The sequence below is a fragment of the Bacidia gigantensis genome (assembly GCF_019456465.1).
Source record: "Bacidia gigantensis strain McMullin 20006 chromosome Unknown contig_283, whole genome shotgun sequence".
Taxonomy (NCBI): Eukaryota; Fungi; Ascomycota; class Lecanoromycetes; order Lecanorales; family Ramalinaceae; genus Bacidia; species Bacidia gigantensis.
The window spans coordinates 463,092-479,595 of NW_025408607.1; the positions used below are offsets into that span (position 1 = coordinate 463,092).

The 16,504-nt window shown below is 48.5% G+C and overlaps 2 protein-coding genes across 2 annotated transcripts; one reads left to right on the plus strand and one right to left on the minus strand.

The window, feature by feature from the left end:
• Positions 1-9,990: 9,990 nt before the first annotated feature.
• KY384_008039 (uncharacterized protein) lies at positions 9,991-12,803 on the minus strand (the record flags this gene model as incomplete). Its single annotated transcript, XM_044816528.1, has 2 exons — positions 9,991-12,468; positions 12,546-12,803. 2 exons carry the CDS (start codon positions 12,801-12,803, stop codon positions 9,991-9,993), a joined length of 2,736 nt encoding a protein of 911 aa, XP_044666578.1.
• A 2,392-nt stretch (positions 12,804-15,195) lies between these two features.
• KY384_008040 (uncharacterized protein) lies at positions 15,196-15,978 on the plus strand (the record flags this gene model as incomplete). The annotated part of the gene is made up of 1 exon (XM_044816529.1): positions 15,196-15,978. The coding sequence occupies one exon, from the start codon at positions 15,196-15,198 to the stop codon at positions 15,976-15,978; it is 783 nt and encodes a 260-aa protein (XP_044666579.1).
• Positions 15,979-16,504: the final 526 nt, after the last annotated feature.

Consider the following 16,504-nt stretch of genomic DNA (forward strand, 5'->3'; position numbering starts at 1 on the left):
TGCAGTGGCAGTCAGCGTGCACTTGGTAATCTTTGAACTTTGAAGAAGGACAGCAGCGTTAGGTCCTCAATGTGTGTGCGAAAGTCTCCAACGAACCCTGCAGACTCGGTCGAACAATGAAATGCGGGCAATGGCAGGAAAATAGGCTGTCAATGAATGCAACAGAAAAATAGTGACTGCCTACTCAAATCCGAAGCTCAGCTCTCCAATTCTCGTCAAGATGACAACTATGCGTGACATAGCTCCTTGATCCTACGGCACGAATGTCTCCTCCGAGGCGCATTGACCACCAATCGTTCCTCCTCTACGCACATGGCGCGCGCGCTCACCTGCCTCCTCCCTCACGTCTCTCAATAAAAATCAAGTTAAGAGAAGGATCAATCATCGGGGTACACACTACAGTTGGAGGTTAGCTGGCATGACGCACGACCATGTTCAGAAGCCTAGAATGCTGTGATGACGGGCCTGAGCGGTTGCCAGCAACAAAAGAGAAGGTCACAGGTTTTAGAGACTTCAAAAGGAGAGAGATCGTGGGACCTGACAGGTCACAACGATATAGGTGCTCGAGGTTAACGGGAGCACGATAACGTCTCGCGATCTGGCAGCCATTGTGCTGCCTATCGAAAGTCTCAGCAGTGTTCGAATCTGGATGGACTCTTTTGGCTTATGTGGAAAAAGACATGGAAAGAGAACAAAACATCCTTCACATCAAGCACACGTTCGACAAATGATGGACAGATAGTACAAAAAGTCGGTGTCCAAGCAAAATGAGCCTCAAATCGTTAGACATGCGCAACAACGCGCTGTGAACAAAATCAATTACAGGCTCACGAAGGCGGCGACGGAGATATTGCTGGTTGCCAAATTGGCCCCAATTTCGGGGTGGCGAACATGGACTTAAATTTTTGCCTCAGCCCAGGTTCAAGCGGCGCCGACGCAGCTGTCAAGGATGTGGGGGCTCATGGACTCGATGAGCGGCCATGGGCTTTATCTGGACGAAGGTTTCAGCTTGGTCAAGCCCACGCCTCTCCTCCCACTTCGCGAGTCTAGACATCGAGGAGTCCACTTGCAAAAGGGACCACCTCTCGCCGCTCTCCTCCGACGGAAGACTCAAGGGACTTAGATTTTTATACAAAGTGCTCCCAATAATTGCTTCTGCATATGCGTCAGTAGCAACCGCTAAGACCTCAGAGTTGCTGATGGAGGAGAATCTACATTACAACGGTGCAGACGTCCACGTTGGTGATCTTCATAGCGTACGCAACTGTCAACAACCACCTCAGCTCCGCAATCATTTACAACGGCTTTAACTTCGACCTGTCAAAGGTCGATCTATCGATTCCTTATTTCCTTGGGGCGCAGCAGGTCCCTTGGCAACTCCGGCAGCGTCTTGTTTGGAGGCCAACAATCAGGACCGGATACGGCGATACGCTGTACCACGCTGAGGAATGGTCAAGGTCTAATCAATCTGCACTGCCCCTTCCGAAGATCAATACAGAGCGCGACCTCCCGTCGAAGCTGGAAACGGACATGCTGATGTACGAGGAGCCCGATTACAGCAATATGATCGACATGATGATTTGGAATTGTAGACACACGGACCTGAGTCCTGCACGTCTAGATAGCTGATGAGGTCAACTTTTGCACTGAGACGTCTTCAGCATGCCAAAGAAGGAATGGCTTTATCACAGAGCCGGCAACGGCGCTAGAGCCACCTTCGATGAATTATCGAGATCAAGATGTGGCTATAGACGACCAAGAATTGCCACTGCGTGACCCTCTTCATGCCCCAACATTCACCTCAATACATCTGCATCAGCAGACATGGAATAGACGGCAAGTAGAGATGCTGGTCCCAAGCCTCCTAGTAGCGGAGGAGGTGATTACATATCAAAGCCCTGCAGTAGGAGAATACTCGAGCATATCAAAAGACGAAAACCGGCATAAAGGCCTTCAATGCCGGCCTAGCTCTCAACTACCCTTCCTAAACAAAAAGAGTACCGGTAAACTCAGATTCGGCAATTGAGGTGCCAAATGCCTTGGTACAAGGTGCTCTGACGTGCATGAAGGAACGGCTCTAGCTCCAAATTCTTACCTGGTACAAGACAAGGATATCCTTCACTTTTTGCATCAAAGCTACTTGGGCTGGGTATTCCGTGCGCTACAATGGTATTCCGTGTCCGTGACTTAGTCAAGTGTTCCCAAAGCAGTAAACGCCGTCATTGAGGCTGGGACCGCTGGAGGCAAGTTGTGACGAAGAATCGGTGAGGACTGTGGTCTATTGCGGTCTCGAATCCAGCTACTCTGGGCCATCAATACGGATCGCTACAATGAGAGCTGATGTCGTTGCATGCCGAACCTTTGATTTTATGACCCATGTCACATCCCGAAAGCTGCACCTCGTCATATAGACCATAAAGTGGCAATCTTGCAATCCTTCACAACAACTTTCGGTTACCATGAAGGCGAAAGTGCCGACAGCTCGCCTCTCTTTATCTCCTCGGTCATTGTCAACAAGTTCTCTAGGGCGTGCTTATGTTCCTCCATCACACTCGGCGTCTTAGTAGAGTCCGATCATGACTTATTCTTGATAATCATTGCGAACATTGCCGACCTGTCGTTGAAATCTCTGGTCAAGATAACTCCGAGGCAGTAGCAACGTATATATGATTACTGAACCCGAGGCATTCCTAGATACTTAGCAGCGCGAAGGAAGAATCCCGAGGCATTCCTAGAAACTTGGCAGCGCGAAGGAAGAATCACGAGACTTTCCTTTACGGCATCCTTCACGGCATCCTTTAAGTCATCCTTTGGACTGGATAAGCTAACCTATCAAGGAAGGCTAACAGAATGTCTTCAGGTTGAATTTAGATCTCGATCAGCCTTGATGAACATCTATGAGTCACAATCAATGGGTCTGCTTTGGCTGAGGGAGTTGGCAGCCATCGAGCAGAACATAAATGAAGGTCTCCCCTCGAATTTGACAACCAGCAACGTATTTACTCAAGCTACTCTTGACAATCAATCAATACTCGCACACCACCATGTACTTCTCCCGATCTGCCCTTGTGGGCATTATGAGTCTGCTGTCATACGGGCTCACCGCCCCAACTGAAAGTCTCCTTCAACGTGATGCAACACACAACGGTCGAGCTACTACTTACAGCCTTAATGGTTATGGATATTGTGGACGTGTGTACGACCCCAGTACGTCTTCTCCAGCTCATCCCCGTTGGCATACATTCCATCATCAACCAGCAACAAACTCTCCCCTCACCCTGACTCCCAATCTTCCCCTACCCCCGACAGACAACGGCTCATTCACTTCTATCAGGCAAATCCTACGTCGCGGTCTCCCCTCCTACCTCGGTAGCGGCTCGAGCAGCGTGCGATGCACGCAGAAACTCTTCATTAAAAATCCTGCCACAGGAAACACCATCCAAGTTCCTGTGGCCGATAAATGCAACAGTTGCGTGACCAATGATATCGCTGTCAGCCCAAGCGTCTATAGTGCCTTGACTAACGGGGCTGCTCCGGGCAGGATCTCTGTGCAATGGTATGTTTGGAAGCCCGAGTCCGCGTTAGAGATCTCGGCTGATGTGGAATACGTGTTTAGGCATTTCTGCGATGGAGCTGGTGGCGCGTGCTGAAGTGGTTCGTGGAGAGGATAGAGGGCAAAGGAACCGCAGCAGTATTCATGGCTAGATTGGATAGTAAGATTGAGCGAGGCATCGAAGATACGCTTTAAGGTGACTTTAAGTGTTGGAGAAGGCAATCTTGATGTGTCGCGTGGAGCCATTTTTTCGTAGTTGGCTCGCTTTCTAGAGTTTATGATATCGTGATTGCGTGAGATAACCCGCTTTGATGCCCCACTGGAGATGTTGGCAATGAATTCGCTAGTTTTGCTGTCACCAAAGTTAACTTTAGTACATTCAACTACTTCTACTAGGGAGTCTGCATCATCTATCGTATCATCGGACCAACTTTTGGCTGCATGTCCGCTGGCGGCTACTTAGACTTGAGGCAGGATTTGCAGTTGGACGAGAAAGGGTATGAAGGCTAGTATATGACCAAAAGCTAGGTCGGCGTGCTACCAAAAGTTTGTGGATTCTTTTGCAGCATGCCGTCTTCCACGATATAGAAGAAGACACAATTAGCAACACACATCGAGCCAGCTTCCAAAATTTCTTGGATGCTATGTACTTTCAAGAGCTGGATGTAGACGATGTCATAGGTGCAATGTCATAGGTGCAAACCATCTTGTTCCCCAAAAAGTCATAACGCCTAACAAGACTACCGTCTAGAATGGGTAAGTCCTACGCTCCTTCCATAATAGTAGCACTGCCGGAAAAGACCTTGACTATTTTTCCTTCGCCTTCAAGTAAATCCTAATGAGCTCAAACCCACGTAGAAGAGATATTGTCTACGAAGACCCTTAATATCGTTTAGAACCTAGTATTTATAACTAAGATCTAGTTATGTATCTATTCCAAGTACTAGACTAATAGTTCCTAAATTAGTCTATTAAAAGTGTCTTAGTAAATTGGAAGAGATGCTACTACTATATTATAAGGCAACTCGAGAATATAGTGATAGTCGCGCGTAGAGACGGGGTTGAAAGGGCTTTAAGAATTATATAAATACTAATTCTAATATATCTATGTTGTACAAGCCTAGATCCATCTTGATCGATCAAACATAACACTTGAATGGCCTCAGCTTTGGTGACATGCCTGGGTGGTTCATTTTATTGAGTCGCCTCTCGGGTGGTGATCAAACGTTGCGCGTTGTCCACCATCTCTATATATTTGTTGACCAATAGGGATGCTCACCCCGCAACATGCTAACTTAGAATGCTCGAGACCTCAAAGGCGGATGGTTGACGCTAATGAGATCGATTTGCAATCTCAGAGCTATACAATGTTATAGACTGTTGGATACTAATTGACTGGTGGACTATACAGAATCCGCGCTTATCCATTCAAGGTCTGCATATGTTGGAGATCCGTAATGACCTTGCCAGATTGCTTGGTCTAAATGAAGCGAACTCCGCGGGTCAAATGCCGTCCTTGGATGAGCCATTTCTTAGAGTGAACCTTGCATAGAATGTCCTCCCCTTGCAGCAGGGTGTCTCTCTAAGGTGCATGAGTACTGCTGTTGCCGAAGGTCCCAGAATGAGGGAACACTTACGTACATGGAACACTCACGTATATAGCGAAGCAACGAAGGCAAAGACCAAAATGGCATCATCTGGACCGTCGCTAATCACTGAATGATCGCTTACTCTGTCGTGAAGCTGCGTCCCTCAATTGGAGCCGAATGGGGACATTTCAGTCTCGAAAGTGCAGATCGCACGTCAAGTCATCGGAGCTACTCCCAGTTGAACCCTGGCGTTGCATTTTGGCTACTACACCTCCACACCTCCTATAGAAAGATTGGAGGTCGAGATCTCACGGGACCTAGCTGTTCAGCCTCATCCTTTGCCTGTGATGAGCTGTGTCTTCTCATGACAAGGTTCGCATAGTCTTAAGAACTACTTGTAACGTTCGCAACGCGTTCAAGAAACCATGTTATTGAAGCTATTAAGTCTCCTGTTACCCCTCATCATCGCCAATTATCTGTCGACGATGGCAACTAGGATGAAATTCCTTTTCTTACCTAGTATGCCTCATGGAGGCTACTTCTTCGACTCGGGTAAACAAGCTCACTGGTCCGCTTTGAACCTTTCATGCTCTTCATTAGCCTCTTCTTGCTGCTCCTGGCCCCAACTCGCTCCTTGTTTTCCTATAGTCTTCTGCTTAATTCCATGCTGACGTAAGATGCTCTGTAGCACGACCTACCTTGAGTCTTCTGTCGCAGATGTTCTCATCCAAACAGATCCGTCCGTCAAGTAGCTACTTGACGTCGCCATCGCGCCTGGCGCCGCCTTCGTAGCGTCCAAATATAGCGACGAATAAACTTAGAGTTCGTAAGACGTTCTCCTCATTCTCTTCCCGATGCCGTTGTTCTCTTTTCTCTCTTCGAGCTCTCTTTATACCTTGCCCGCCTATCTTCCAAATGTTCCTCTTTTTCTTGAATGTCACTCTTTCACATTCTATCTTCATTCTTTCTTACTCCTGGCGATCACGTCCCATGCCGATAGTGTGAATACAGGTCATAATCTTGCCCCCACCTATGCGCATTTAAAACTACGGCTCGATGGTCACTCCCACTCAGGCGACCAATTTCATATATGCCTTAGTCCAACTCTCTTCATCGCATATTTCGCTGTTCTAGATTAGGGTTCTCTCTGCTGGGGTGGAGGAGCCGATAAAGGATTTCAAAGCCTCGTGCAAACCATGCTTGCGAATAGTGAGATTGAGAAGAGTAATAGTTGCTGAAGGGATGGCTGGGAAACCTCCGCAGCGCTTTTCGGCGTAAATAACGGCCATCTCATAATATGTAAAGAGGGAGAGCATGTCGCTTGGAATAAGGCAATGGCGGAGACTGGCGGATACCTGGGGCTGACGGACAAGCTGAGGCAACAACTCGATGAAATGGAGCAAGGGGCAAAGATAGTAAGTACAGCTTTCTGTGTCTCTGACGTTGCATTATACATGGCATTATATGCCTTTGTACATGGACTATGAATACAAGTGAGGGCCGCTATAGTAATGAGAACTTATTACCCAATACAATTACATCTCCCTGAACCCTTACGTTCCCAACGAATGGGTCGTTATTCTGGGCGGACGGATCTATCTCGCACAATCTCTCACCTTCGTTTGTATGTCTTATCGAGCCCGCGATGGAGTACCTAAGCAACCGCCCTGGATTGAGGCCCGCAACCCAACTCCTCAACATCCCCATCTAGAGACCCTTCTTCTCCCTTAACGCCAACAACCACAGCACCAACCGCCAAGCTCTCACCCGTGTATTAGCGAATGCAACAGTCAATTCCGCCGTTTTCTTCCACACCTTCTCTATTACTATGACCTCCCGCACAACTTTTATCAGCTTACGAACAAATGCAAGCATTGTTATTAGGGCAATTATATAGCATCTCTCCTTCTTGTCCACCTCTAGTCACTACGCAGAGCGCGCCAACCCCCTCCTCTCCGAAGAGCTCTCGTACACCAGGATTCCGGAATCCAACCTTTTGGCAGCAATGGTCAGCAAGGTCTTCGGGCCAGCAACAGCCGCAGCAGCATTCAGCATCACCCCTAGCGTTGACCCAAGAAACACCACCGCAGCAGTAGGCACCGTCACCGCCCTTGGCCCAGCAAAAATCTTTAACTCAACAATGGACACCACTGCTGTCAACCTTTCCACAACAGCAAACCTTCCTACTACCGCAATAACAACCTTACGACGCCTCGAACGCTCAGATGCTGCAATGGCTCAAGGTATACTAAGAAAGTATGGATCGAGCCACTCAAGCCAATTTCCAGGCCATGCAAAGCGCTTACAGTGGTGGTACAGTGGACCCCACTGGGATGAAGAGTGGCGGGGGTGGAGGCGATCCATTCGGTATGATTACAGGAATGGGGATGTCGGGGGCCGCGATAATGGGAGGAGCGGGATATGTGGATCCTACTGGAGCGAGCTACGGGTGTTCGGTTATATAAGCAGGATTATTGGATTTGTAGAGGGAGGTGGTCAAGAACAAGAGTTGACCTTTGGGAGACGGAGGGGAGAGGGTGCTAAGATGGTTTTAGACAGGGAAAAGGCGAAGGAAGATATTGATAATTATAACGAGTGTTAGATCTGATGCAATATTAAAGGTGCTTGTAATCGTATAATGAAGTGAAGATATTGTAACAATCCAAGGCGCTAGTATTGTCAATTTCGCCTTCATCGATAAGTGCGTGCTAATTGTACATCAAGACGGTGGCTTCAAGTGGCATCCTCATCCATACCCCTATGGGCTCACTGCTCAATGTTATTAGCGAATCCAGGCCTCTGTGAAACTTAGTCGAGCGAAAGAGGTGCTAAAACGTAATAAGATTTACTCCAACTCATCGTTATCACATATGCACGCTCTGCGGCCTTGCTTGGAGTTAATGCATAGTAAGTGCCTCGTTGTGTCTACTAAAGAAAAATTAAATCACTGAGGATTCATTATGCAGCCTGCTGTTAGCGCCAACAAAGCGTATTTCTTTTTCAAATATCCCCTAAAAGAGCAATTATTCTACTGATAAGGCTGTAAGCAATAGCGCTAGTGAATACAGAGTATAGCTTCTCAGAGGCAAAACAGCTTTCAGGACGAGACGAGTGCTTGCAGAGATAATAATAATGTTTAAGAGAAAACAATGTGTTCTTAGATCAATAAACTGCATTTGAATGCCCTCTTTGCTGTCGTTCCCACCAACAAGAGCTCTCCTCGCCGTCGTCTACGCATTCTAAGTACTGACTTGCTCTTTACGACCCAGTGTAGCTGCGGACGGCGTCCAAGTAATCCTAGCATTGACTTCATCGGAGCTAGAGCAAAGTGTCATAGGCTCAGCCACAAAGGGAAACGATATAAGTGACTCTCGGCTCTGACTAATTCCTGCTCACGCTCTCATCATGCCCATTTCGGCTCCTCCTACTTTGCCAGTGCCATTGAGGTTGCTCTCTGCCTGTAGCTTCACCGTCAGACATTTTCGCAGCTGGCGCAGCATGAGCAGGTAGGTCTACGAAACAAGCTTCCTTCTTCGACCAGCCGCCGACTGTCTCTTCGAGCTGGGTCTTCTTGCTCAGGGCTGTTGAACGTTTCTTTTCAATAGAATTGTTCTCTGCCTTGTAGCTCCATCCTTATCCTTAAACACTTGCACAGGGTGTATAGTGATGCTGAATCGGATGCTCTATCTCTCTTGCGTCATGGTATTGTGTCAAAATGGCTCCAAGGAAATGAAGAGTGTCAATCCCATCATGACCAACAGCAGACTTCGAAATTGGCTTGCTTTTGCATTGTGAAAGGGAGCCAGTCGACACTTGCCCCGTCAATAGGACCTTGTTCGTTGACTAAAGCTTTATACACGTTAGCAACCCTGGAAAAGCTCTAACATTGAAGACCCTACCGGCATCGCCAGCGACATGCTTTTACGGTCGTGGGAGACTTCTCACGCTCGCCTTGTTCTTTATCTAAAGGCGTGCTTCTTCTGTCACTGAGATCGTGGCAGCAATGCCAGTAAAGAGACGCATAAGAAAAGCGTACGCCGGCCGGAAGTAGGATGGACAACAGTGCTATCATGAAAGGGAGTATCTAGGAGAAGTTAATTTACATAGACCGAAGGATTAGGGTTAGGATAGTTAAGAGACGCATGGATAAGAAGGCGAGAGGCCAGAGGCCATAAGCAATGAGCCATAGGTTAATGAAGGTCCATGTAGAGGAGGGAGAAGAAAACAATCGCTCGTGGTCCCACGCGCCAGATGATGATGTAGAATTCTAGGATTACGATGATGGCAGCATCTGTAGGAGGTACCAAAGGGCTACCGAAAATTCCAAAACAGAAAAAATCCTCAACAAATAAAAGCAGGTGTCGTGCGTCTATCCCCACAATCGACGCATCCTTTACCAAATTATTAACATCTCTTATCTGTTTTCTAGCTGCCCTTCCTCTCTACTCTCTGGCTTGTACGTCAAATTACATGCTGCCCGGAGACCTTAAAAGGTTGAGGATTCCTTCCAATGATCTTACAAAAGCAACGAGCCGGAACGTGGAGAGCTTAAAGATCCAGGTTGATGATTTTGTCATATATTATATTGATTCTATGTCACCAGTGCTATTTATGCACGTAATGCAAATGGGGGTATCTTATGCTATTTCATGTCCCCTGAACGCCTCGCTTCATTTATCCATCGTTCAATCAAGCAAGTATTCCACTGGCAGGTTTTATGCAGACAGACACCTCGCTTGCATGCACATTAAGAATAGTTGGAAAGTAAAATACCTCATCGTGTATGCCATCAAGCTCTCCTCGGCTGCACTCCGGTCAAGCCGCAATCTTATGCTTCCTCCCAATCGCCTAAATTCCTGCCGCTTCCACCCATCGCGCGAGCTCATTTTTCAAGCACGTGTCCTCATCCTTGAAATGTGCGATGGCGTCGGTATATTTGATCGTGTCGAAGTAGTTTTGCAGGACAACTTCGACATGGGCGAGACCTGTGTAAGGATCTTCTGGGATTGCAATTATGTCAGCGCTAGGAGATTGTATTGCTTTGATCGGCTTCGACAACTGGTCTTGCTTTGAAGGCGCAAGGCTCTTGGTTGGTCGCCGCTTGATGTTGGGGGATACCGGTTGAAGGGGAGAGCGTTTGGAGGCCAGCTTGGCGTTTATCTTGGTGGGCGAAGTGGGCTGAACATTCACGCCGACGTTAGAGGTAAGAGTGCGGGTGCTATCGCAAGCTTCTTTGTGGGTCGCGGTGGGTGAAGACTTAGTGACACTCTCGTCGTGGCGGTCAACTTCATCAATCCAGATATTCGCATGAGTCCCTTGCGTGATTGGCTTTCCAAATTCGCAGCCATGGTTCTCTTCGTCCTCGTCCTCCACGGGGTTAACACTAACTGTTGCAGCTTCGACTTCTAGCTTTGTCACGCGTAGATTCTGTATCTGAGGCTGGGGTCTGCTGGGCCCGAAGCACACAGACCTCTCAAAGTCAATAAAGAAGATCGACTTGCTCTGCTTATCCCACAACAAATTGCGCATTGCCACATCGCGTTGGACAACTCCACCACGATGTAGCCCCTTGAAGGCTTCTTTCGCCTGCTCTGCAATCTTGATCCTGCTGTCGGTGGGCAGATCGATGTCTGGCGGGAGGCGGTGGAGCGGCTCTCCAGCATAAGACATGAACATCATATGCGTTAAACGGGAGCGCGCTGAATACGGATATGCCCATTCAAGGTGGATATTTCCAAGACAAACCGGGATGCTGGTGCCTTGAAAGGACGCAAGATGATCGTAAACGTTCCACTCGTGAATCAAGTCAGACACCCACACTTCTCTAGTCCCTTTGGCGGACACGGTGTAGCCGTGGGAGCTGAGAGTTACTTTGAACATGGCGCTGCGAGAACCACTGATTAGTCGGTCCTCCACGTCGGTGTCAAGATCCACGGCAAGCTGCGATTGTATCCTCTCCAGGAACGAGGATTGCGTAATGGTATGGCGACGAACACCGGAGTTTGCAGCGAGATGTTTATCGAAATTGGGGCACGTATCGTCGAGTCGAGTGCCGCGTAGCAACCCGAGCAAGCAAAGTTGACTGCAGTAGGAGCGGTATTGACGATTGTGCCTATTTGTGCCGGATGGTTTGCTGACTTGTCCTTTCTTCGCTTGCGGAGGGGGACAGGGAGAATCTAGTAAGCTTTGGTCATACTTGTCCTTGAATGAGTCCTTGTACTTGTGATAGGGGTCATCATCTTCATCATCATCATCACCCTTTTGGCACTTTGACTCTGGTGCGCATGAGGTCGATGAAGATTTCAGTAAGCCTCTAGAGCGGAGACAATACGGCGACCTGTCGTCGCGACCAATGAGCTTTCTGCGTGCCTTGTAGGCCGAGGGTCTTCCCTCTTCTCGAACAGTCTCCGGAATTTTGGCAAGCATTTCTCCGTAATCTTCTTCCCAGCGTTTCAGTAAGCTTTCTGCAAATCCTGTCCAGCCTGCGGGAAGCCTCGGAGATCGAATAGCTTGGAGGAAAAACATCAGCACGCGCCCAACAGCTGTCATGTGAAGAGAATTCGAATTCTTCTTCCCGTCATCGGGCTTCCAAGCGGTGCCAGCCTGTAAGTCATCCACGGGAATGCACGGATAGTAATACAAAGTGGTCGGATCATTTCCCGCAATATAGAGAAATACGAAAGTTTGCCCAGTACAAATGTATCCATGCTGCAAGCGACTGTTCACCATGTAATCGAAGGTCTGGGTCATCACAGCCGCGACGAGAAGCTCAGCGTGATCGACCACAGACTCGCGTTTTTCGACACGATTCACTACCTCCGCGAGAGGATCCATGTCCCGCAAGCCGTCATGAAGGGTGGGGATGGTCAGCTTGTGCGGAGCCTTATACTCGATGATGAAAGCCGGCGTGTTCCCGACAATGCAAATCTGATCAGCATAAGTATAGCCCTGCTTCTGGTTCTCCTGATTTGGTTCAGAACGTATGAAGCTTTTTGGTGTACGGGGCGGATTGGTGTTAGGCTCAATGGCAAGATGTTCGAGACGGGGGATAACTTCGTCCTCGTTGTCAATACTATTCCCGTGATTCTCGAAGTAGACTCTACCACCCAAATTGAAGGTGTCGGAGATTCCCTGCTGATCGCTCATTTTCTCTAAGATCTCGGTTACAGGGTCTTCTATTGTTTGCCTGGTAATTGATGCAAGGTCTGCCTCTGAAGAGATGATTCTACGCGCCACCTTGGTGCCTGTGTTCTCGATGAAAGATAGAGAATCGAAATGATTGGTCTCAAAGAAGGTGGGAGTGATCTGGGCCAGCTCGTCCCAAAGCTTTTGTTGAATATCCGGGAAGCTGTCCCATTTGCAGAATCTTTTGGGTATCAACTTGCCATTGGGACTGGTCATACGACCTCCTGTAGTTTCAGTGCCGGGGGGTTGGGATTGACGGTGATCCTGCATTGATAATTGTTGTGGACAGCATCAAGAAACGCAGGGACGGAGGTAGGCTCACGCTCCTTCTTGTATTGTGCGTTATCTGTGGTGAGCTGCGTATTGTTGGTCGTGAGCTGCGTATTGTCTGTCGTGAGCTGTGTGATCCTTGCTTCCTGTTGTTCAGACAACTTCTTGTACCATTCCAGGGTGCCTTCTTTTGGTTCTGGCTCCATCTCTTTCGGTCGACTCTCGAACTCTTGTATCACGTGGCAGTCTTCGTGTCAGTCTCACGAGCGCTGAGTGGCAGCGCTTTGATAAGCCAACAGACTGATTGAGGGGATCTGGGAGTGTCTTTGCGATTGAAGAGCGAAGGATGAGGGTGAGAACGAGCGGTCAGCTTCGAGGTAGGGTTACGTCAGAGATGAGAGGCGTAAGGTGGTACAAGGTGGAGCCAGACGTGGCTGCAAGCCTGATTGAGGCTATGTGAAGAGTGATGAGGAATGAAGGACACGAGTGAATATGAGATTATTCACGCTACCCCTCCGACATCGCTGTTGGGATCAGAGGGGTGTGTCATTGGGTTGGGTGTCGGTGAAAATTACCTGTCGCTTGCTTGTTTACGTTGGGGGTTTGTTTTGATCGGACGGAAATATTCCGTCAAACCGCGGATTCAATGACGCAATGCTGACTCAGCTACAAGTTCAAACTCAATTGAACTCTCCCTCTAAAATTCTAAAATTTCACCTCTCATGATTGACTATTTGCTGCCTTCAGAATGCGCACGACAATGGTAGAAATGCATCAAGCATTGCACACATGCGCGCATGGTTCTTTGCAGCTGAGGAATGGTCGCCTACTACGTTTTTATAATCACTCCGGCCTCGACTACCATACAGGCTGTGGCCCGGATTGAGAAGGCAGACTATGCTTACGTGTAATCACAATGAGGGTTGGTAGTGTGAGATCGAGCCATCGAAGCTTCTTCAAGCGCAAAGCAGCCCGACAGCACTCTGTGCGAGCCAAGCTGTCAACCTGCATGCTCGGGACATTCCCCACAGCGTCTCCGCTGTTACGAATTTGACGCTAGGTCGTGCCCTCCTGCCAGAAGCTGGCAGGTCTTACAAGTTTGGAAAGAAAGAAAGAACACAAAGTCTAGAAACCGAAGGTGGTCAAAGTCAGAGATACAGCCCTTCTGGTGACTTTGTTCGACGCATCTTCCCTTCAAGTCGTGGACGAGGTATTGTAACGCTAACAGTGTTGTCTCAATCCCATCAATCACAAGGTCGGTCAATTCACTCATCTTACATCTTCAGAAATCCTGTTCCTTGATTCGGAAAGTCGTTATGTAAGCAAGGCACCCTTGGATTCGATAGAAGGGACGCCTCTAGGTCACCACTGACTACTACAGTCTACGTTGTTTCTCGAAATCAAGGCACTAACCAGGGATGCACGGAAGGATTTCGAACTTCAGGAGCAGTCAATCCAACTTGGCCTGGGCCTTGTCAGTCTCAGTCATCATCTAAGTATTGAATATCACGTCAGGGCGCTGGCGTTCTCTGCATATACAGAATGAGTGATTCATACAGTGGGTCTCCTGCGGCAAGATCAAAAGTATGTTTGTTGACAGCCATCGGTAACCCTGAGATGGGGTGCCGGATTGCCCTTACCTTTGTTGTAGGTCTACTGTGCCCCTATTCTTTGCTCGTTTTGGGACACCCTCACACCTCGCATTCTCCCTTTCCAGATACTTGGAAACCGGAACAGGTCAAGCACATCAGACACTTGGCAGCCAACTTTGTATAATGACAAGCAAATGTCACATTCTGTCAAGCTAAGGCATTCCCCGTGCTGGTTGCGTGTGAGTGGAGCAGTGGATGGGAAAGCCCATCTAGACCCCATGATGCTGTAATGGTTGACATACCCTGACCCCTGCAACGGGAGACGACAGCTTCGCTAGCCAAAAACGGTAATGAAATCTGGGCTCTTACCCCTGACTCAGCGGGGGTATCGGATAAGCCGCAGAAATGGTGGCAGCCTCGTCCAAATTCCTTGGGGTCATCTCCGACCGTATCCCTTTTAAGGTCGTTGCGAGGTAGAAATGACGATATCACACTTTGAGGATTCGCTGGTCAGCCAATGCGGAGTTGGTCGACCCGGTTTCTAAGATAGCAAATCTCCGTTCTGGAAAGGGGGCTCTCAAGGCAGAGGTCTATAAGACTGGCGATCTTCCACTCTTGCATCTTTCAATCTTTCAATGTTCTAACTCTTGCACCTTCTCCCTCTGGCATCTTCTCACTCTTGCATCTTCTTACTCCTACGTCTAGCTACTCGTCGCACATTCTAATTGTTGATTCATCCACCATCTGTCGACCTGATCACTCTTGCCATCCGCGGTGATCTTTACCTGCAACAAGGACTATATCATGCCTTCGACGTACACTAAAATTCCGAGGGGTGGACAAGATAAGACAGATGCACTCATACAAACATCCAGCGTAGAGGCCGCTATTGAAAGGTAATCCTGCTTCCTCCTCTGTATTACCTCCTGGTTGGGACTGCGGACATCGTGCAAGCCTATCGAGCGGCCCGACAGTTTCCGTACTCGTCGGGCCCCAAAAGGTTGATATGTCTATGTATAAGCGGCTCCTCGAATTTTATGCTCCCACAGCGCCCATCAAGCTTGGGTGGCTGCGCTCGTGGTTTCTGGTCACCCCAAATCACGAACCCGACGTATGGCGGGCATTTCAGCGGTGGGCTACCACTACGTCTCTTGAGGTTGCTAAATGGACAAACAAGACTTCAAAGAAAGGAGAAGACATGTGGCAGAAGTCGGTTGACCTACTCTGCCGTCTGGAAGTCTTTCGAAATGACCTCGGTATACAAGCCAACTTCGAGCAGCTGATCACCAAGGAATTGGTCGATATCTTTCAAACGTCGCGACACTTCGGATGGCCAACGAAAGCGACTCAGAACACTGTACAGATTGTCATCAATGGCCTCAAGGACTACGAGCAGACGGCCATCTGGACGATCCTAATGCAAGAAATCATTCAGGCGCTAACGGCTAAAGACAGGTCTCAGAGGGCCAGCTACGATCAATTCGCTGAGCTGTTTGGCATTAATAAAGCCTTCACCGCCCACGTCGTTCCGGGGTTGTTGGAAGAGATTTGGGATACCATGGACGCCGAAACATGGCACGCTGCTCAGGAACAACCTGACATGGATGAAATCGACCCTAACAACCGTTTCACAGAGATTGTTGAAGACAGTGTCTCTTCTGGCTGTGTCGAGTCCAAGGCCAATAGAGGCAAAAGCAAAGGCAAGATGGCTATAGGTTCGGACGAACGAGAACGCAAGTCCAAAGCGAAAGGCAAGTTCAAAGAAATCGAGTCTGCCGATGAAGAATGACTAGATTGACGAGACTGCGCTTGCAGAAGGACCATCATCCATGCCAGTTATTGGGCACAAACGCAAACCAAAGACAGAGTGAGACTGAATGTACTGGCACTTGGTTATATGTATGGCTCACGTTGAGGTACAGGGGCTGGCAGACATTGAGAGAGGGATCCATCATGGACATAGTGAGGGAGGCTGGGTATATTATTGGGGATGATGACACTCCTTTCCCCTTAATTGATCGCTTCCAATTCATTCCCTCTGATAGTGTACCCGACCTGCAATCAAATTGCGTTTACATACACGGCTTCTATTCCCTCGTTTCCTGCCCTAAGCAAGTCTGACATTCATGGATATGATGCTCGTGCGCATCTTCTCTGGTGCAGAAGATTATATTCTCTTAACCCCTCGTCTCGTGAAGTCCAGCAAAGCGCATGCTGCTAAATCTCCGAGTATTAGCAGCGATAATAAACGTGTGGGCTGGTAGACCTATCATCGTGTAAGGGAGACGTTGGGATAGTAGGAGTGCGTGTTGAAT